The sequence below is a fragment of the Muscardinus avellanarius genome (assembly GCF_963383645.1).
Source record: "Muscardinus avellanarius genome assembly, chromosome: 13".
Lineage (NCBI taxonomy): Eukaryota > Metazoa > Chordata > Mammalia > Rodentia > Gliridae > Muscardinus > Muscardinus avellanarius.
The window spans coordinates 73553567-73576353 of NC_137799.1; the positions used below are offsets into that span (position 1 = coordinate 73553567).

The 22787-nt window shown below is 40.4% G+C and overlaps 1 protein-coding gene across 1 annotated transcript in view; it reads left to right on the plus strand.

Moving 5' to 3' along the window:
• Positions 1-22787, plus strand: part of PIP5K1B (phosphatidylinositol-4-phosphate 5-kinase type 1 beta) — a gene marked incomplete at both ends in the record, with an annotated part of 194451 nt that overhangs the window by 99554 nt on the left and 72110 nt on the right. The window contains 4 exons of the mRNA XM_080708994.1: positions 6366-6577; positions 8576-8659; positions 8780-8828; positions 13883-13967. Of these exons, the coding sequence (XP_080565120.1) occupies positions 6366-6577; positions 8576-8659; positions 8780-8828; positions 13883-13967 (430 nt within the window). The remainder of the gene's footprint in view (positions 1-6365; positions 6578-8575; positions 8660-8779; positions 8829-13882; positions 13968-22787) is intronic.

The following is a 22787-nucleotide window of genomic DNA, read 5'->3' on the forward strand; positions in this document are numbered from 1 at the left end:
CTTAAATGTCAAATTGAGGCAGTGGAACCAGGTGTGGTGGTGCAGGCTTATAATCACAGTACTTGGGAGGCTGAGACAGGAGGATCACAGGTTCATGGCCAGCCTTAGGTACTTAAGTGAGGCCCTCTGCAACCTAGTGAGACCCTATTTCAAAATAGAGAATAAAAAATGGGGCTGGAGTGTAACTCAGAACTAAAGTGTCCTGGGTTCAGTCCCCAGTACCACACAAAAAAAAATTTTTTTTGAGGCATTGGCACCAAGCAATGGTGAGAGACTGAAGGCTTGTAGTGGGGGGATGATGGGACCTGCTCAAGCAAGGGGATCAAGAATGGATGCGAAAGGGAAGTTGGAATTCCATTAGGAAGACATTTTGACAATAGAAACTGCAAGACTAGGCAACTTAAAGGAAAGAGTCATGGAGTCTGAAGTCCACATTACAGTGATGTCAAATACAAGAGGAAAGTGAAGAGAGAGAATTGCTTTAAGACAAATAAGAGTTTAGGTTTGAGCCAGGCCTGGTGGCACACACTTGTAATCCCAGTACTTGGGCGACTGAGACAGGAGGATCTGAGTTCGCGGCCAGCCTGGGCTACTTAGTAAGGCCCTCCACAATTTAGTGAGACCCTGTTTCAAAATAAAGAATAAAAACAAGACTGGGGGTGTCGCTCGAAGGTAGAATGTCACTGGGTTCAATCCCCAGCACCACAAAGAAAGAGTTTAGGGTTTGTACAATGACTGTGGGTAGTAGTTTAAAGATGTCCAAAACGTCATTAGGAATATGTAGGGATACACTGTCAGAATTAGATCAAACCAAATGTTACAATTTAGGAATTGTCTGTGGAAAGAGGGTAGCTGGACTCTACCTCTAAGTAACTATCCACACTCTCCACTCCTCCCTCGCTCATGCTTCCCTTGCGCTCCCTTCATACTCATCGTCTCTGTCCTTGGCTGGTGAAGTGCTACCATGTTGCACGTGTACATTCCATTGGTATTATTGACTCAGAATAGTCCTTGAGAGAGAGGGAAAGCTATTTGACTCTGACAGTAAAAATCATTGCAGTGTTCCAACTTACTTCCAGCTTTATATAGCTGTGGAAATTATTTCTGTTTTCTTGCTTTGTAAGTGAGGAAGCAAAGTACTGCCATGCTGAATGGAAAGGCATCTGTACTTGGAACATTTGTTTTGAATAGCAAATGCACAGGTGTAGAATCCACCAGCAACCATGAGGTCAGGCAGATGATTCTGGAAATAATTATGTGCCTGAGTGATGAACTGGACCAATGGCTGCGTTGCAGAATGTTACTCTTAAAACTCTTGCATGTAGCTGGGCGTGGTAGCGCACACCTGTAATCCTAGCATTTGGGAGGCTAAGATAGGAGGATCACAGTTCGAGGACAGCCTCAGCTACTTAGTGAGGCCCTTTGCAACTCAGTGAGACCCTGTTTCAAAACCAAGAATAAAAAATCGGGCTGGCAGTGTAGCTTGGAGGTAGAGTGCCCATGGGTTCCATTTCTAGTGCCACAAAACAAAAAACAAAAAACAAAACTCATGCATGTAGTTTTTGGCAGAGTTATCAATTCTTTTAATTAAAGGACTGAGGATATGAATACTGGAACTGTTTTTTCCCTAACTGATGTGAAACTTAAAAGTGTGATTAAGCCAGGCGTGGTGGCGCACGCCTGTAATCTCCGCGCTTGAGAGGCTGAGGCAGGAGGATCATGCAGGTTCAAAGCCAGTTTTAGCTGGCTTAAGAGACCCTGTTTCCAAATAAAATATAAAATAGGTCTAGGAGTATAGCCCGGAGGTAGAAGGCCCCTGAGCCCCATCCCCAGTACCACCAAAAAAAAAAAATGTGATTAAAATCTGTTCTGAAAATTTTTTATCAACAGAAGTTTTAAATTTTGATGTTTGTTTGTTTGTTTGTTTGTTTTGTGGTACTAGAGGTGGAACCCAGAGGCTTTCTACCTCCGGGCTATACTCCCAGACCTATTTTTGGAAACAGGGTCTCACTAAGTTGCTGAGAGCCTCACTAAGTAGCTTAGGCTGGCTTCGAACCTGTGTGATCCTCCTGTCTCAGCCTCCCAAGTGTGGGGATTACAAGCGTGCGCCACCACGCCCGGCTTAAATTTTGATTTTTAATATATGCATATGTATTTTTCTGTGTTTCTTAACAATTTTTGTGGATGGTGGTTATGTCTAACCAAATATAACATTAGTGGTAAATTTTCACGCAGTGGGAATAGGATTTCTCTTCTAAGCCTTTCGTTTTGAAAGTGAGAGCGCTGGCCTCACAGACAATTTAGCACCTTCCAGGATGTTAAGAATCCAATTTTAGAGCAGAGAAGAAACGAATCTCTTTCAAAAAAAAAATTATAGCTTCTTAAAGTTAAGTTCCCTTGAAGGTTTTTTAAATTTAGCTCTTGTTTTTAATTGGAACATAGTCATTGTACACACTTATGGGGGACAGGGTTTCATTTGGATACATGCACACATGTGTACTGGTCAGGTCACAGTAATTTGGCATATCTGTCATCTCAGACATTTATCACTTCTTTTTGTTGAGAACATTCAAATTCCTCTCTACTAGCTATTTTGAAATATAAAATTAATTCTTGTAAACCATTGTTCTCTTACCATGCTATAGATAAAACATTAGAACTTTCCTCCCATCCAGCTATACCCCTGTATCTATCATCTATCTTTAATTTTTATCTCTCTTCCCTTCCCTTCTTCCCTTTCTTCCTCTCCCTCTCCCTCCTTTTCTATACCCTTCCCAAGGGCTGCTAATAACTACTCTTCTCTCTATGAAGGTTATCCTTAAAAATAAATAAATAAATCCAGAGCTAGACCCAGTAACACACATCTGTAATCCCAGATACTCAAAAGACTAAAGCAGGAGGGTCACAAGTTTGAGGCCAGCTATCACAACTTAGGGAAATCCTGTTCAAATTTTTTTTGGGGGGGGGCAGTTGCTGGGGTGTAGCTCAGTGGTAGAGCACTTGCTAGCATGCACAAGGCCCTCGGTTCTGTCCCCAGTACTGCAAAACAAGCAAAACAAACCTGGAAAGATATTTGACTACTTCAGACATCAGGGTGTTTTTTTCTTCATCCAGTAGCTATAGCTGGGTCACAGTCTTGGCTTTTTACCACCTGTAAAATGCACAGGTCTCTTTGACCTGACCATGGGCAATAAAAGAGCTTCAAATATGAATAGTTTCGATTGCATAGCCCATGAAAAATTATAAGAACTGTTTTTACAACGAAAGCTTTTTAACAAGCACAATTAACTTGCATATACTTTGCAGAGGAAAATGGAATAAATAAGATGGTGTCAAGGCTGTGTTTTAGTCTCTACTGTCCTGGGTGCCTGTTAGGAACATCTACAATATTGCTATAGTCTGATTAGAATTCGCTTTTGAAACCAATTTTCTGCTTTGGAGGAAACATTTACACATGGGTACTGTGGGCTGCTCGGGGCACAGACTGTGTTTTTTGCCAGTTGAAGTTGAGACTATTCCCCATGCAGATTATAAGGCAGGCATTTTAGTGCCACTGGTCAGAATTGCAGTGTTAAAGGCCAATCTTTTCCTTTTGAACATCCAGGCAGTACTACCGGGTACTCACAAACCCAGGGCTTTTACAGAAGTCAAGATTTGCTGAAATGATACTGGTAACCAAGCTAAAACTGCAGTCCTATTTTTTTCTTTTTTAGTGAATTTTTATTCTCAGAAGAGTAACTCTGTGTTTACTTCAAGTTAACATCTGCAGTCTCTCAAACTAGTGAGGAATGTGTGACCATGAATTATGATCATAATGATACTAAGTAGCAATTAATTCGGCACTTACTCTGTACTAGGAACTTTCCTAAGCACTTTGCCTGCATTGCATTTGGTTTTCACAGGAACCTTATGCCATGGGGAGTATTTTGTTAACATTTTTCATATAAAGAAACTGAGACATAGGGAGATGACATAACCTAAGGACACAGAGTTCCTGCTCTTTATTTCCTGTGCCCTTGTCCAGCAGTGTCTCTAGAAGGGGAAGCGTGGCACTGTTGGATGTGGGTAGGAAGAGCAGCACCTGCACATGGTGGGCATCGTGAAGAGGTCCTGAGGCTGTCTGCTGGGGACTGTTCCAAGCCATCATTTCAGTGAGGTTGAGAAGTAGAAGGGCCGAGATCCTTCTACCACTTGTTTCTATCTGAAGAAAGCATCCATTTAGTGTCTTCCTCGAAGATATTGGGTCGCTGGATCCCCTGACGTAGTCTTTTCTTCCATGGTTTGTGCTGCTTTCTGGAAGGGCAAGCCACATCCACCTCCATGAAGGTGTAGGTCTGATGGTCAGGTGTAGGTCCAACTGTAGGTCTGATGGTCAGGCCCTGGACCTGGATCAGGTGGTCAAAAGCATTCCCTATCACTCCTCATTCACACACACACACACACACACACACACACACACACTTTTATTGGTGCAAAAAACTGTCCAACGTCATTAGCAGGCAGGGAAAAACAAATCAAAACTACACTGAGATTCCATCTAACTCCAGCTAGACTGGCAAACTTCAAGGATACAAACATTAACAACTGTTGGCAAGGATGTAGGGAAAGAGGAACTCCTCTACACTGTTGCTGGGATGGCAAATTAGTGCAGGCATTATGGAGATCAGTGTGGAGGTTCCTCAGAAGACTAGGAATGGGACCACCATATGACCCAAATACCACTCCTCATCTTTCCAAAAGAACAAAAGTCTGAATACTACAGTGATACATGCATGCCCATGGTTTTAGCAGCACAACAACAGTAACCAAATTATGGAACCAGCCCAAGTGTCTATCAGCAAATAAATGGATAAAGAAAATGTGATATATGCCCGCAAAGAAATTCTATTCAGCCTTAAAGAATAGCAAATTATGCCATCTCCTCTGTTATTCACGTCACTCCTCCTAAGGTTAGGGAGCTGGCTCTGCATCACTGTAAGGCTGCTCTCAGACCTACCTCTTGGTTTAGAAAATTCTATGACCTAAACCTCTAGAATAATAAGATTCTATTCTCAGTTTCTCTTGTCTTTCCCTCCCCTTTCTGAAAGAACAACTTAGTGTATCGAGACACAAGTGGTGACCCCTCCAGAGTAACTGGCACCCACTTGCAGCCCACTCAGGTTTCCTCACTAATGGCAAAGATGCCTAAGACCATGTATGCTGTAGTTCACAAAGCCTTTGTCAGTGGCAGCGTGGAGTAACATCCCAAATATCTGAGTCCCCCGTCTGACCCCTCTTCAGTATACTATAAATGTTTGCTAAAAAAAAAAAAACAGGCTAGCTGGGCATAGTGGCACATGCATATAATCCCAGTACTTGGGAGGCTGAGACAGGAGAATTATAGGTTTGCAGCCAGCCTCAGCAATTTTTTCATACATTTATTGGCCATTTGAATTTCTTCTTTCATGAAGTGTCTCACTTGCCCATATTTTGATTAAATTATTTGTTTTTTTAGTGTTGAGTTTCTTGAGTTCTCTGTATATTCTAAATATTAGTCCTCTATCGGAGGTGTAGGTGGTAAAAATCTTCTCCCATTCTGTCGGCTCTTGATTGAGGTTCTTGACAGTTTCCTTTGCTGAACAGAAGCTTTTCAGTTTCATGCAGTCTCACGTACTGATTCGCCTTTTAGTTTGTTGTGCCTTTGGGGTCTTGTTGAGAAAGTGTTTATCTGTGCCTATGTGTTGCAGTGTTGGACCTATGCCCTCTTCAAGGAGCCTCAAGGTCTCTGGTTTAATTTCCAAGTCTTTGATCCATCTTGAATTGACTCTTGTGCAGAGTGAGAAAGTGGGATTAATTTCCAATTTTCTGCATCTGGTTAACCAGTTTTGCCAACACCATTTGTTGAACAGGCTATCTTTTTTCCAGTGTATATTTTTGGCCCCTTTGTCAAAAATCAATTGGCTGAAAGTATGTGGACTTGTTTCTGGGTCTTCTATTCTGCTCCATTGGTCTATGTATCTGTTTTTGTGCCAGTCTATGAAGTAAAGGCAGTACTATTACCTAGCTCATAGGGAAGTCATGAAGATTGCAGGAAAGTGAAGCACTTAGCACATGGAAAATATTTCATAAATGCTATTAGCGAAACACTCATGGAAGATGTGCTTGCTTTAGACTTGCCTGAAAATCTCATCCTGCGGCCACTGCAACCATCCTTCCTGCATGCGGTCTAATAATAACCTCAAGTGTCTTATTTGTATTTTCCTCTATCAGCCACTCCACAGGAGAGATGCTGGAGCAGTCTGTCTTACGTCTGGAGCTCCCTGATTCTGTGCAGAGGAGACGTACAATTTTGGCTGACTGGCCTCTTGGTTCTTTTTCTTCTTCAGGTGCTGGAAAGCTTCAAGATCATGGACTACAGCCTTTTGCTAGGAATTCACATCTTGGACCATTCCCTTAAAGACAAAGAAGAGGAATCCTCACAAAATGTGCCTGACGCGAAGCGGCCCGGGATGCAGAGAGTCCTGTACTCCACCGCCATGGAATCCATCCAGGGCCCAGGGAAGCCTGGAGATGGAATCATCACAGAGAACCCAGACACGTGAGTGCGAGGAGGGCCTTATGCTGGGGAAGGACCTGCAGTCACATCCCCCTTAGCGGGCCACTCTGGGAACAGAGTCCCACTTGGCACCAAAGTGGGTTAAGCCAGCCTTCATTTCTACCCATCGATGGGTAGATAACTTGAGGACTGGCAGTTTCCCAAGTCGTTCTTTTATCCATGTTATTTCTTTTTTCAAATGGTTCCATTTTTTAACAATGGCCAAAAATGTTTTTACCTCTATTTAAAACATCTACCATTAGAGAAAACAATAAACTCTGGATTTGAATAAACATGTGTTTAAGCAAATACAGATAGGAGTGATGTTTGTAATTGAGAGCATTTTATCTGCATAAGGGGACTTTGTTGATCTAGCCCACACCCTGGCAGAGGTGTTCTTTTGCCTCAGCCAGATGTGATAGTAACTGTGGATCAGTTTGCATGTAAAAAGTGTGTGTTACCAATGGAAACAGTTACAGCCAAGAAAATTATTAAGATGGTTGACTGAGCCAGTCATGGTACTAGCTAAGCAAGGAACCTGGATTTTTTTTAAAAAGTCATTTTCTGTGGTCATAGCTGCCTGCCTGCCTTCTAGGATTCTCCAACAAGGAGTAAACCACAAGCACATTTCACTATTATAAAGGAAATTAACACAGCCTGCCATAGCAGCCCACGCCTGTCATTCCAATACTCAGGAGACTGAGACAGAAGGATCAGAGGTTTGAGGACAGCCTCAGCAACCTAGCAAGACTTTGTTTCAAAACAAAAAGTTAAAAGATCTGGGGGTTTAGCTCAGAAGTAGAATGCCCCTGGGTTCAATCTTCAGTGCCAAAAGAGAGAAAGAGCAGTGGGAGGAAGGGAAGGAAGGAAAGAAGGAAGGAAGGAAGGAAATATTAATTTTTTTTTTGCAGTACTGGGGATTGAACCCAGCAGCATTCTATCTCCAAGCTACACTTCTAGCCCTATTATATTCTTTATTATAAAACAGGGTCTCACTAAGTTGCAGAGGGCCTCACTAAGTATCTGAGGCTAGCCACGAACCTGTGATCCTCTTATCTCAGTCTCCTGAGTACTGGGATTAGAAGTGTGCACCACCATGCCTGGCTATATTAAATCTTTTTAAATTATTGCTTGCAACTCCATCTAAATGTTCAAAAATCAGTTGAACAAATTATTCTATATTCATATAATAAAATACTACACAGCTATTAAAATCACATTAACATTGAATATTAAGGAAATGTTCATTTAATAAGTGAAAAACATACTATAAGACATATTAAATTAAATAATGCCCTTTGTAGATTAATAAATACACACACACATAACTGGAGAGATGTGCCAACTTTTAATAGTTATCTCTGCTTCCTAGGATAGATTTTTATATATTTTCTTCTGTCTGCTTTTCTATGTTTTTTTTTAAATCTCACAATAAACATCTTACTCTTTTGATCAGAAAAAATCATTGCATTTTAAAAACAGTAAATTATAATGCTCTAAAATTCTCACTCATAGTTTTAAAATAGAAAAAAAACATTTTAATTGGTTTCTTTTTATCAAATGCTTCGAAGTTAGATAGCTCTCATGTTATATTTTTTCCTTTATGGAGAAGTACCTCTTTCTGAATTCCTACAAATACTTCAAATTGATACAAAAAAAGTTGCAATTTAAAAAAAAAATGAGAAGCCAGGTGTGGTGGCAGATACCTATAATCCCAGTACTTGGAAAGCTGAGATCCCTGGTTCAAGGCCGGCCTCGGTAACTTAGCAAAGCTTTCCACAACTTAGTGAGACCTTGTTTCAAAATAAAAATTAAAAAAATAGGACTGGGGGCATAGTTCAGAGGTAGAATACCTCTGTGTTCAATACCTAGTACCACACAAAAAATACATGAGATTGCTCAGGGTTCTTAGAGAGATTTACTTTAGTCCCTTTGTTAGAAGTGACTTTTTAACATTCTATTTTGCTATGATAAAATATTTTTTCTTTGGTCTATCAACAGAATGGGAGGCATTCCAGCTAAAAGCCATAAGGGAGAAAAACTACTTCTATTTATGGGCATTATTGACATTCTACAATCATACAGGTGAAAATTTTTGAGAAGTGACTTTTTTATTATCTCAAAAGTAATCAAAAGCATTTCTGAAAATTCACCAGATGGAGAGCGGTTCTCCATTCTCATTGTTCTTTCTCTGTTTACGTTTAGGTTAATGAAGAAGTTAGAACATTCCTGGAAAGCTCTTGTGTACGATGGTGTAAGTGACCTGTGCTTCTTGTTAAATCGCATGCATTTCTGGTTTCTCAGACACTTCCGAGTGTGTCTAGGAAACTGCCCGGCTAGACTGTAGGAGGAGAGGAGCAAAGGTCTTTAGAAATCAGAATCTGAGACTGGCGTATTGGTTCAGATCTGAGAGTAAAGACCACATAAACCCAAACTGCTATTCAGATAGATGACATCCAGCAAGGGAGAAATCAGGAAAACAAAATGATGGCTGTTTGTATGTGAAATGCAAAGGCCCAAACTGTGAGATGAGGAGGAAAGAAGAAATCTTTCAAAGGCACTGGTAAGACTAGGGCCATTGAAATAAAGTTCTCAGAAGACCAAGCATGAGCAGCTGGGACCCTGACTTCAGTAGTATAGACCTGCACAGCTTGATCAGCCAGGTGACCCGGCTCGCTCCTTGTGATCTGGCCTCTTTGAACCTGCAGGAGAGTAGTAGCACCTGCCTATTTTGGGGGTGGAATTAAATAATGCATGTGGCATGTCGCTTCACAAATAATGAGGACACAGAAAATGCAAATGTTTACATTGGTATGGATTTGTAGATGGTATGGACTTATGCAGGTATATGTACTGACTCACAGGAAGGTGTCATAGGAATTACCAAAGAGCATACAGTCTCTCTCACTCTCTCATACTGTTACACACACACACACACACACGCAAAACACACTCCCATCTAGATGTTAGATTTGAACTTCTACTATACACAGAATATTTATTGGCCTAACCCTCCCTCGTTAACTCAATGTGACACTTCCAACGAATATATGATTTGGTCACACATTTCCTTTTAAGACATTAGTAGACATTTTCTTATGAAAAGGGATAAATTATACTGTTCTTCTCCTTTCTGGAAAAGAACGCCCATTTTTCACTTCTGTGGAAGACAGTTAATAACCCTTCAGCATAAGATATTTGCATTTTTTTCTACAGGCTAAGGAAGGGCTGGCCTCTGTTAGAATGAAATTTTAAACAATAGGTCCATAAGCTTGTTTCTAAGAATTAATCCTGGGCTTATTCAGATGAAAGATTCCTCCTCCTAGGAAAAAGTCAAGATGATAGATTAATTTTAGTTCACCTTCCAACTGAGGAAGGTAGGGGCTACACAGCATCTTGGGTCTGGAAGGAGAAAACACACCCCCTGGGTTATTTCTCTGCTGCTTTCTGAGAACTTCAATTTCCTCGTTACCAAGTGAGATTTCTAATCTCAGTGGCCTAGATCTCATTGGCCAGATGCTCCTACGAGGGCCCTACCTTGTTCTATTTAAAACATACCTTCTGGTAGTTAGTTATTTAGTTAGTCTGTTTAAGAAAATCTCTGTACTAATTACATATTTGTGAAATTATAAGCAATAATCCAGACTTTTTTTTTGTGTGTGTGTGGGTCTGGGGATGGAACCCAGGGTCATTTGACCTCCGAGCTACACCCCCTGCCCTATTTTTTATTCTTTATTTTGAAACCAGGTCTCATTGAGTTGCAGAGGGCCTCACTAAGTAGCTAAGGCTGTCCGCGAACCGTGATCCGCCAGGTCTCAGCCTCCCAAATGCTGGGATTACAAGCGTGCGCCACCACGCCCGGCTCCAGACTTCTTTTTGTTTACAAATGTGGCTCTTATTTAGCCAGTGTTTCTTCATATCAAAGAGGGCAATAAGGAAATTCCTTTAAAGCAGGAGCCGAGTCTCAGTCACTCCATAGTCCTTGCATCCTACCAATATTTCTTAATTACTGTACTTGTGAGAAGGTGGCTACTCCAGACAGAACCTGCTAGGATCCTTGGAAGAGTGCACGTCACTCCAGGAGTTAATATCCTGCTATATTACAGCCTCACCAAGACCTAGAGGACTGTTATAATGCAGAGGGTCCTGTGCACTGCGCCCTTCATAGCATGCTACTTACAGACTTACAGATTATCCCAGCTGAAAGTCCCTGTACTCCTCCCGTAACACCCTTTTCACAGATGAAAACCTGAGACTCTGGCTGTTCCCGGGATCACTCACACAGCTTCTGATGTTAGAACTCAGACCAGAACAAGGTCTCCTGACTTCTGGCCCAGTGTGTGTTTATTTCTCTGACCCCCACCACAGGCGCTTTGTAGTATCTAAATGTAAATTCTAGAAAGTTTTCTCTTGGAATCCATATACCTGAATTGGGGCATTATACCTGGGTGTGGGAACACATACTATAATTCCAGTACTTGGGAGGCTGAGATAAGACAATTGCAGGTTCGAGTATAGTCTCAGCAACATAGCAAAACTCTTAGTAACCTAGTGAGACCCCGTTTCAAAATAAAAACTAAAAGGAGATGGGGGTATAACTTGGAGACAGAATGCCCTGAGTTCTTTTCCCAGTATAACACACACACACACACACACACACACACACACACACACACACTGTGCTAGAGTGTGTGTACTATATATGTATGCAAATTTACTAATTCTAGAAATTGGATAGTCGAGAAATGATTGCTTAATGAACATGGAAAACTGACTGGCTTCTTCAACAATATCTTTTCCTGGATTTGTAATAAAATGACCCTTCAGCCCTAAAGACTCCTGCCAAGAGAGAAGAATTGGGTTAACAGTTCAATTCAATTCTGTGAGATTAGTAGATAATTCAGTGTAACATCAGTCAGCCTTATCTCTCTCCTACAAATCCTCCTAGAGTCTACTTACTTTATAACTTGGACATGAAGCCAGAACACTTTTTTTAACTTAAATGTCACTCTTATATTAGGGTTGTTTCATTTATGTCTTTCATTTTTGTTCATGACTAAAAGCACTACCTTTCACTCCCAACAGCACTTGAAACACTGCTTGCCTATAGGAAAAGAATTTAATTACTATAGCTCTAAAGTATAACTTGAAATCAGGAATTGTGATGCCCATGGCATGATTCTTATTATTCAGAATTATTTGGCTATTCTGGATCCTGGTATATTTTAGGACTTTTTTCTAGCTCTGTGAAGAAAGTCATTGATATGATAGGGATTGCATTGAATCTATAGATCACTTTAGGTAGGATGGCTATTTTTAATAATGTTTATTCTTCCTATCCAAGAACACTGGCACAAAAACAGACACATAGACCAATGGAATAGAATAGAAGATACAAAAACAAATCCTCATACTTATCACCAATTGATTTTTGACAAAAGAACCAAAAATATAATGCTGGAGGATGGATACCCTTTGATAACCTTTTCAACAAATGGTGCTGGGAACACAGAGTATCCATATGTAGAAGAATTAAGCTAGTTCCCTGTATCTCACCCTGCATAAAAGTCAACTCAAGGTAGATGAAAGACCTAGAAATTAGAACAGAAACTGCAATTACTAGAAGAAAACATAGGACCAACTCTCCAACATTTAGGCACTGGTACAGGCTTCTTCAATAAGACTCCCAAAGCTCAGGTCATAAGACTGAGAATCAGTAAGTGGAAAAGCATCAGATTAAAATGCTTCTGCACAGCCAAGGAAACAACCAAGAGTCTAAAGAAAAAGTCTACAGAATGGAAGAGAAATCTTTGCCCTGTTTGCAATAAACGCTAGAGAGGATATGAAGAAATAGGAGCATTGGTGGGAATGCAAATTAGATTTTCATTATAGAGATCAGTATGGAGGTTCCTCAAAAAGCTAGAAATGGAACCACCGTGTGACCCAACTATAGCACTCCTCAGTATTCTTCCAAAAGAATTAGAATACTATGGCAATACATGTGTGTTCATATTTATAGCAACACGATTCACAATAGCCAAATTATGAGACCAACCCAGATGTCCATCAAAAGATGAATTGATAAAGGAAATGTTGTATGTGTATGTACAATGGAATTCTAATCAGCCATAGAGAAGAACAAACTTATGTCATTTGCAGGGAAATGGATGGAGCTAGGGATTATTATGCCAGGGAGATCTACTGGTCTCAGAAAGACAAGAACTGTATGATTTATCCAATATATATTTCTTTCTCTAGCATACATACATACATACATACATACATACATACATAAATGTATGCTAGAGAAAGACCTATAGAAGAGTGGAAGGGGATTGGGGAAGAAAGGTAGGAAGGAGCAGAAAGAGGTTTGAGAAGCCGGGCTTGGTGGCACACGCTTGTAATCCCCGCGCTTGGGAGGCTGAGACAGGAGGACCGTGCAGGTTCAAAGCCAGCCTCCGCTGGCTTAAGAGACCCTGTTTCCAAATAAAAAATATAAAATAGGTCTGGGAGTATAGCCCGGAGGTAGAAGGCCCCTGGGTTCCATCCCCAATACCACCAAAAAAGAAAAAAAAAAGAGCATTGAGAAAGGAAACTTCAAATAATAGTATGGCAATATATGAAGGCATTACTACCAGTTTCCCTAACATGTACAGGGAGGTAAGGGGCAGGAGCTGGGTAGGATGAGGAAGGGAATAGGCCAAGAGCTGTGTACATATACATTTGTACCACACTGAGTCTCACTGTGATGTAGGCTTGCAATGTACTAATAAGATTACTTTAAAAACATGTACAGCCGGGCGTGGTGGCACACGCTTGTAATCCCCGTGCTTGGGAGGCAGAGACAGGAGGATCGTGCAGGTTCGAAGCCAGCCGCGTGCACTGGCTTAGGAGACCCTGTTTCCAAATAAAAATGTAAAAATAGGTCTGGGAGTGTAGCCCGGAGGTAGAAGGGCTTCCAGGAACTCCAGTACCACCAAAAAAATAAATAAATAAAAACATGTACAATGTAAGAAAAACAGAAAAGAACTTAAAAGCTCCTCATGGGATGCAATGTTACGAATAGGCATCAGCCGTTTGGACTCACATGGCAGTCCTTCTTCTGTCTATCCCCATCCTCAGTGCTCCATTCCATCAGGAGTGTTTGTTCCCACTGAGTCTGTGTCCTCAGCACACTCCTCTCCCCAGCTCTTGGCCACTTTCGGTTAAGGACGTTGGCTAACACAGAACCCCTTGGCTAGGTCTTTCTTGTGCCTTGAAGTGAGCTCTCGGAGAGGTAAACCTGTGACCCTCGTTTTGTCTTTTCAGGATACTGTTTCAGTTCATAGACCAAGTTTTTATGCAGACAGATTTCTAAAGTTCATGAATTCCAGAGTTTTCAAGAAAATTCAAGGTAAGATTCTTAAGAAAATTTCTCACTTGTAGCACTTTCTTGCTGACTTTCATATCTATCCATGTAAAACTTTCATTGGAAGAGTCGGAACATTTTTTTCCCTACAGTAATAATCCCTTAGTAATTGATTAAGCACCCCATTCAGGTATTTGTTGATACCAGAAACATTAGTCCTATATTTTGATTAAAGAAATTAGAACCTCTATATATGTCCAACTATATAATATAGGGGGTTAAGTACATTATGACACAATTAAATGATAGAATAGCATACAAAAAATATTAATGATATACTACAGGTTCATTGTATCCTTTAAATATAGATAAGTCAGTCTTGACTTATCAATCTGTATAGCTTAAATGCATAGCAGAATTCTAATTAAATAAATAAAGCTTATTAACAGTTGTTATTCTCATGGAACATTCCCTGAGATAAACCATATGCTAGGCCACAAAACAAGTCTTAGTTGATAATAAAAGATTGAAGGTATGCAAAATATTTTTTATGTTCATAATGGAATGAATCAATAAAGAATAAAACTGGAAAACTTGCAAATATATGAAAATTAAACAACATACTCTTAAACTATTAATAGATTAAGAATAAATCACAGAGGGGAAAAATAGCTCAGAGACAAATGAAAATGAAAGCACACATACCAAAAGTTCATGGGATGCTGCAGAGGCAGTGCTCGAGGGAAATGGCAGCTCTGAACTGCTGCTTTAAAGAAGACATTGTGTGCATGTGCATTATCACTTTGAACCTCACTATATATAGTTACAATGCACCGATAAAAGGGTTAAAAAGAATAAATGAAAAAAAAATCTCAAATTGATATCCTAACTTTAAACCTTGAAAAAAAAGAAAAAGGCAAGCCGGGCATGGTGGGACACACTTGTAATCCCAGTATTTGGGAGGCAGGTTCTCAGACAGCCTCAGCTACTTAGTGAGGTTCTCTGCAACTTAGTGAGACCCTCTGCAACTTACTGAGACCTTGTTTCAAAGAATAAGAAATTGGGCTGGGAATATAGCTCAGAGGTAGAATGCTCCATATCCCCCCACACACACACACACAAGGCAAACTAAACTCAAAGCTAATAATGGTTATTTTAAATTGAGCAATTTTATGGGATCTTATTATTTTTATGTTGATATTAATTAGAACTTCTATAATATATGTAGTATTTATATAGTAAATTTTTGTGTGTGTGTGGTACTAGGGGATGGAACCCAGGGGCTTTCTACCTCCATGCTACACCCCCAGCCCTATTTTATAATTTATTGGGAAACACAGTCTCACTAAGTTGCTGAGAGCCTCACTCAGTAGCTGAGGCTGGCTTCGAACCTGTGCGATCCTCCTGTCTCACCCTCCCAAGTGCTGGGATTACAAGCGTGCACCACTACGCCCGGCTCTCTTATTCTTTCTTTCTTTCTTTCTTTCTTTCTTTCTTTCTTTCTTTCTTTATTTATTTATTTATTTATTTATTTTTCTTTGGTGGTACTGGGGTTCCTGGAAGCCCTTCTACTTCCAGCTACACTCCCACGGGCTACACTCCTAGACCTTTTTTTATACTTTTTTATGTGGAAACAGAGTCTCTTAAGCCAGCGTGGCTGGCTTTGAACCTGCGCGATCCTCCTGTCTCTGACTCCCAAGCGCAGGGATTACAAGTGTGCACCACCACACCCAGCTCTTATTCTTTATTTTTAAAACAGCCTCTCACTAAGTTGCATAGGGCCTCACTAAATAGCTGAAGCTGTCCGTGAACCCAGATCCTCCTGTTTTAGCCTCCCAAGTACTGGGATTACAAGTGTGCACCACCATGCCCGGCTCATATTTTATATTTAAATAAAACAAAATTTTCTTGTAATAGTTATAGGAACTTGAAAATTGCAAAAAAAAATATTGATAATTACTTGGAATCTCATAACCCAGAGATATCTAGACCTCTAATATTTTGGTGTACTTCCTGCCAATCTCTGTTACTGCATATTATTGATGTATATAAAACTGGTGCCTGGGGATGTGGCTCACCGGCACAGTGCACAGTTAGTATTTACAGGGTTACACATTCTAGCCAGCACTATTAAAAAAAAAAAAAAAAACTAACACCGGTTGTGGTGGCACATGCTTTTAATCCCAGCATTCGAGAGGCAGAGACTGGAGGATCACGGCTCTCAGACAGCCTCAGCTACTTAGCGAGGCATTTTGCAACTCAGTGAGACCCTGTTTCAAAAATTGGGTGATGTGTGCATGTATGTCTCCGCCATCTTGCATCCTATTAAGATGTATGAATACAAGCCAGGCATGGTGGCGCACGCTTGTAATCCCAGCGCTTGGGAGGCGGAGACAGGAGGATCGCGCAGGTTCGAAACCAGCCTCCCTGGTTTAAGAGACCCTGTTTCCAAATAACAATATAAAAAAAAATAGGTGTCTGGGAGTGTAGCCCGGAGGTAAAAGGGTTTCCAGGAACCCCAGTATCACCAAAAGAAAATGTATGAATACAGGGCACGAATTTTAAAAAAATTAAAAATTAAAAAATTAAAAGGACTAAAATATAGGGCTGGGGGTATAGCTTGGAGGTAGAATGCCCCAGGTTCCATCCCAGTACCACAAAAAAAAAACTAGTACATAATAGTATACAATTTTATTCCCTCTATTTTTATGTAATATTATAACATGAAGTTTCCCATATCCTTGACTATTCCACAAAAACATCATTTAACACTGCAATACAACATTAAAATTATGTGGGTGTGCCATAATCTATTTAACCATCCTTTTAGTATTGTACAATATTTCTAACTAATATTTTTATGAACATAATTTTAAATAAATATGTCTAAATTAGGGGTTGTTTATTTGGGATAGAGTTCAAGAAGGGATAGTAGGATCTTAAAATGCACTTAACTGCGCAGAGTGTGTGTGCCGCTGAAGGCTCCCACGAGTCTGTATTTTACCAGCCTTCTCCCAGCAGTATGCTTTTTAAATTACTCTACTCCGATGAGTGAAAAATGTTATCTGATTGTTTCATTTTGCATTCTACGATTACTGGTAAGGTTCAGCCATTAGTCATGTTTATTAGCCATTTATCATTCCTTTGAGAATTGAGCTTCATAACATTGGACCACTTCTATTGAGTGTTTATTATTTTTCTAGATGATTTATATGAACCCTACATATTAAAGATATAACCCCCTTTTTTACATTATTTAAGAAAACCCTTTTTCACATGCAGCTATCTCAATGGCTTCTTAAAAACACCATCAAATTGAAACTACTAATAAACTTTCTGCCGAAGTATATTTATGTATTTATTTTTGTCCTAAGATGGACCGTAAAGTAGTATTTATTCAGACTACAAGCCTGTGTGAATGCCAGCTTGTGGCTCCAATTTTCAAGGAAGATTTTCCACTTCCCTTAGCCCTGGGCTGAGTTTGGAAACCATGTCTTCTATAGCCCCTGGTAGGTTTGTAGAGGGTGCGCCCATTTAATGCCCCTGCCTCAGAAGCTTCTCCGAGAGACTTGTGTCTTGGGAAATGTTTTTTCTTAGTGCATGAATTAATGGTATAAGCAATGCCTCCTTCAGTTCCAAAAAATATAGCATGTGTTAAAAAATTTCTCCATTTCTGTTCTTTATCCTGTTTTGTTGTTGCTGCTGCTGCTGCTGTTATTTGTGGTGCTGGAGAATTTATTATGTTTTTAATACAGCAAGTGTTTTAATTCTGAAGTAGTAAATCTATTGACTTTTTCCTACTTGATTTTATAGTCTGTGGGAGTGGTGGTACTGGGAGCTGATCCCAGAGGCATTCTACTTCTGAGCCACACCCTTAGCCTTCTTTTACTTTTAGTTTGGTACAGGATCTCGGTAAGTTGCTGAGGGCCTCCTTAAGTTGTTGAGGCTGAGCTAGAACCTGTGATCCTCCTGTCTTAGCCTCCCAAGCTACGCCCATCTTCATAGTCTATTTTTTTTATAACAGTTTATGCTGAGATGTAACTCATATATCACAAAAACATTTTTCTATTTCTTGTCACTCTTTGGTGCATTTGGGTTGGCTTTCAATCCTACCAGTCTACTGAAAAGCTCTTTTTGAGGTGGTCAGCAATCATTGTTCACGCTATTTAACGATTTTTGGTCTTTTTAAAGTTCTACTGTATTTGAGACCACTGACCTTAATACTCTGTGAAATGCTCTCTTCATTCGACTTGCATAACTCTAGACTGCCCACTTCCCTTCCAGCCACCTGTGCCCGTCCTTGATGACCTTTGATGGCTCGTTATGTGTGCTTTGCCCTCATTTGTGGGTGTTCATCAGAGTCCATCTAGGGCTTTTTCTCTCCCCTTACACAACTCTCTGTGGGTAATTTCTTTAGCCATAGCAGCTCTGAGCCCCTTGCATTTCCCCCAATATTCCAGGCTGCCTCCTTCCGCTACGCATGCCTCCTCCTTTGTTTGCAATATTCTTCCTGTCTTTCCTTGGACTTTGGGTCAGTTTGCTGGTGCTCTATATTACTTACCATTCTGTGCCATAATGCCTAATTGTTTGTTTCCCCTACTATGGTGTGTGTGTGTGTGTGTGTGTGTGTGTGTGTGTGTGTGTGTGTGTGGTGTGTCTTGCTGGAGTAGAATCCAGGGCCTTGCACATGCTGGACAAGCGCTACCACTGAGCTACATCCCCAGTAGACTTTAAACCTCTTCAAAATAGACACTGTGTTTGGTTTACATAGCCCCACCACCACCCAGCATATTTCTGGACACATAGTAGGCACTCAATCATCCTTTGATGAATAATACAATGAATGCCCATCTCAAAGGGATAGCAAGTTAACGAATAAAACTGATGCCTTAAAACATAACTTTAAGATGTTTCAACAACTTTCAATTACTTTAAAATCCTTAATGTCTAAAGGTATACTTTCTTTGTAAGTGAAGATTCTACCACCACCCCAAACAAAAATAGTAAAGTTTCTTTTTCAAGTTAGTTTTCCTTAACACTTAAATCCATTCATCCTACCTCAGAATTGAGCCATGCCACCAAAGTTAAAATGTTTTCTAGAAATATTAAAATTAAAATATTTTCTAGAAATATTAGTCACTACTGTGTTAAAAACATTGTGTATTTCTCTACCACACACTGTGTCTAAAGAACTAAAACTTAGTTTCCTGAAGAGGATGTAAGGATTCAGTGTATTTATTTGCTAAAATAAACAACTGTCCTAAGATTTTAGAACAAAAACACATTTATTCAACAAACATTTGTGTGCTTATCATAATATCTATCACTCTGTTAAGCACTGATAATATAGAAAGCTTTTAAAAATTAATTGTCTTGAGTCAGAGACTGGAACATGGAATAGGTTTATGTCATGAAACCATTGCTAATAGAGCATTTGCATATGCAACTCTGGGTACATCAAGAGAAACAAGACAGTTCTTCCAAAAAAGGGACTTTCAGAGAAAAGGGCATTAAACGAAGTCCTGAAAGCTTAAGCCAGAGTTCATTAAGAAAAGAGACAGAAGTTGGGCATGGCGGTGCACACTGGTAATCCCAGTACTTGGTAGGCTGAGATAGGAGGATCATAGGTTCTTTCTGAGGCCCTCTGCAACTTAGTGAGACCCTGTGTAGACTGGCCTGTGACATGGAAGAAAGGAACCTTTAACAAAAACCAGCATCCACCATCACCCAGTCATGACCCTGCAGCTTTTCTGCAAGATCTCAGCCGGCCTCTGCTGACCGAGGTGCAAAGTTCCTTCCTTTAAGGAAGAAATCCACATTTAATACAAAAGTGACTTCTTCCTTTGGGTGCTCTCAGGTCTTGGCAGAGGATTGCTTCCAGGTCCTCTGTTCCTCACAATGGGTGATGCTGACAGGAAGGAAGAGTTGTCTCTTTGTGGGGGCTTCCGTCCCTCTGCACTGACGCCCTCAGGCACGCTCCTGAGCACCTTGCTGTCATGAAGCAGCCCTAGCCTCCTCCATGTTTCCCTGGTGCCGCTGGCCTTCTGAGAGCTCAGTGGCTTCCCAGTCCCCAGAATTGGTATGACCCTTAAAACTATGCCCTAAAAAAGCAACTCTCAAACCCTTGGCTTTAGGGCCACTTCTATCCTGTATGTGTGTTGGGGGTGGGTGGGTACTGGAGATGGAACCCAGTGATGCTCCACCACTGAGCTACATCCCAGCCCTTTTTATTTTTTATTTTGAGACAGGGTCTTGGTGAGTTGCCCAGGTTGTCCTCCAATTTATGATCCTTTTGCCTCAGCTTTCCAAGTCTCTGGGATTACAGGCGTGTGCCACTGCACACAGCCCATTTTCCACTCAAAAAAATTTAAAACAGGCTGGCATGGTGGTACACACTTGTAATACCGGTATATGGGAGGCTGACACAAGTTGATCTCAGGTTCGTAGCCAGCCTCAGCAACGTAGTGATTGGCACTCTGTTTCAAAATAAAGGATAAAAATAGGACTAGGGTATGCCAGGCATTACACCCTTGTAATCCCAGAGCTTGGGAGACTGAGACAGGAGGCTCGCACAGGTTCAAAGCCAGCCTCAGCTACTTAGTGAGACCCTGTTTCCAAATAAGGTATAAAATAGGTCTGGGAGTCTAGCCCGGAGGTAGAAAAGCCCCTGGGTTCCACCCCCAGTGCCCCCAAAAAAATAAAATTAGGGATGTCTCTCAGAGGTAGAATGCCCCTAGGTTTATTCCCCAGCACCACAGAAAAAGAAAAAAAAATTAAAATGAGAAAAAAATTAATTTATTCTTAACAGGGAACAAAACTCATTGTGTGTTAACATAAGCCAATTTTGACAAAAAGTAAAATAATTTAAATATGAAAAAATGTTTATATTTCTCCAAAATAAAATAACTTCATGAGAAAAATTCATGATTTTACCTTTTTGCAAACTACTAATGCCTGGCTTAAGGAAGAGAGTTGGAGTCTCATATCTGCTTCTACATTCAGTCTGTGATGGACTCCCAGGTCAGGCAGCATCTGGAAAGTTCTGTGTACATGTGGGAAGAATAAGAGTGAAAAGGCAAATAATGCCTTTATTTTACTATAAAAATAATTCTAACCTTGCAGGTATTCTAAGAAGGTCTCAGGGACCCTTAGCAGTCTCCAAACTACATCTGATGTCCCCTGACTGATAAGTTGAAAAATACTATGTTGAAAGGCAGGAATTTATCATAGTGTATAAAAGACTTACAAAAGTTAGCACATAGAACATTAAAGCAAAAGCCAGTGTGTGGGTAATTGCTAAAACCAGAGTAATTGTAAAACCAAAGTAACCACTTGAATTAAGGACACCATAACTTGAATAGGGAATTAAGGAAAACATGATGGGGCTCACCACTTAGTTATGGTTAAAATCAATTTTGATCCATTTTCAAACATTCAAAATCTCCTCTCAGAGAAAGAGCCAGCTCTAGTTTATCTTTTTCTCCCACTACATTTTAACCAGAAAATAGAGACTGCCAAAGAGTTAGAAAATGACCCATCAGTTAGGCCACCACAGAAAACAAGAAAGACAGCTGGGTTTCGATGCTGACTAGTTCCAGTTTCTGCAGAAAGTCAGTCTTTTCTACTCTCGGTTTCTGGGCCTTTAAAAGGGCCAGCTTCCCTTAGACGTGTGGGTCACCTGACATATACAATGTGAATGTCAGCTTCCAAACACTCAAGTCCTCTGCAAATATTTATTTATGATGATGACAATATTTTTAGGATTCTAAGACTGCTCAGGGGAGAGACGGCCTTCCCTAATCTGTAAGCAGAATTATCCTGTATTTTTCCCTCATATGTGTTTCCCTAAGTCCTTCTCCAATTAAGTTTTTGCAGCCTGCCTATAAGAAGGCCCCGGATGAGCCGCGTAATCTATGCTCTGAGATTCCCAGAGCTAAACACAGTTAATCTAATGCATTCACTGTCAGCTTAACCCCTTTCTGCAAATATCCAAAGGAGGAGAGACACTGCCAAGAACAAGGTTAGGAGAGACATAAACTAGTCTCAACTTATCTCCCCCTCCAGTTTCCTCTGAGGAAATTCTCTAACAATATTAAGCCAGCAAGTATTACAGCGAGGAATGAATGTAAGTAGGGAAGATCCCGCTGCAGCTTACGCAGCTGCCAGGGCCTTCAGCAAGCACCGTCGCTGGTGAGGTTTCATAGGCTCAGGTTTCCAACACGCTTCTGAGGTTGGAGGATGCTGTATTGACAGAGATCGGGAACGAATTCGCCATGTAACATAACCAAGACCTAGCAATAATTCAGAGTAGGAAATTTGAGTGGAAAGCCACAGAAAAAAGAAAAAAAAACAACCAGAAGTAACTTGGCTAAATCGGGCAACATGAATATAAGATTAAACATTGGCATGTTTAGAAATTCCCAGTCTGCAGTAAATAAAACCAGGGTCATGGGAATTCTCTGTATTTCAGCATCTGCATTTATAAACTCGCCCAGCCTGTTCCCAGCACTAGAAAGACACTGGAGAAGGGGAAATAATTCTTCAGCAAGAAAACTTTGAAATTTCACCTCAAATAAGAGTTTATTTTGCCGGGCATGGTGGCGCACACTTGTAATCCCAGTGCTTGGGAGGCTGAGACAGGAGGATTGCACAGGTTCAAAGCCAGCTTCAGCTACTTAATGAGGCTCTCAGCAACTTAGACCCTGTTTCCAAATAAAATATAAAATCGGTCTGGGAATGTAGTCTGGAGGTAGAAAGCCTCTGAATTCCATCCCCAGTACCAAAAAAAATAAATAAATAAATAAATAAATAAATAAATAAATAAATAAATAAAAGAGTTTGATCTGGAGAGAAATTCCAATGAAT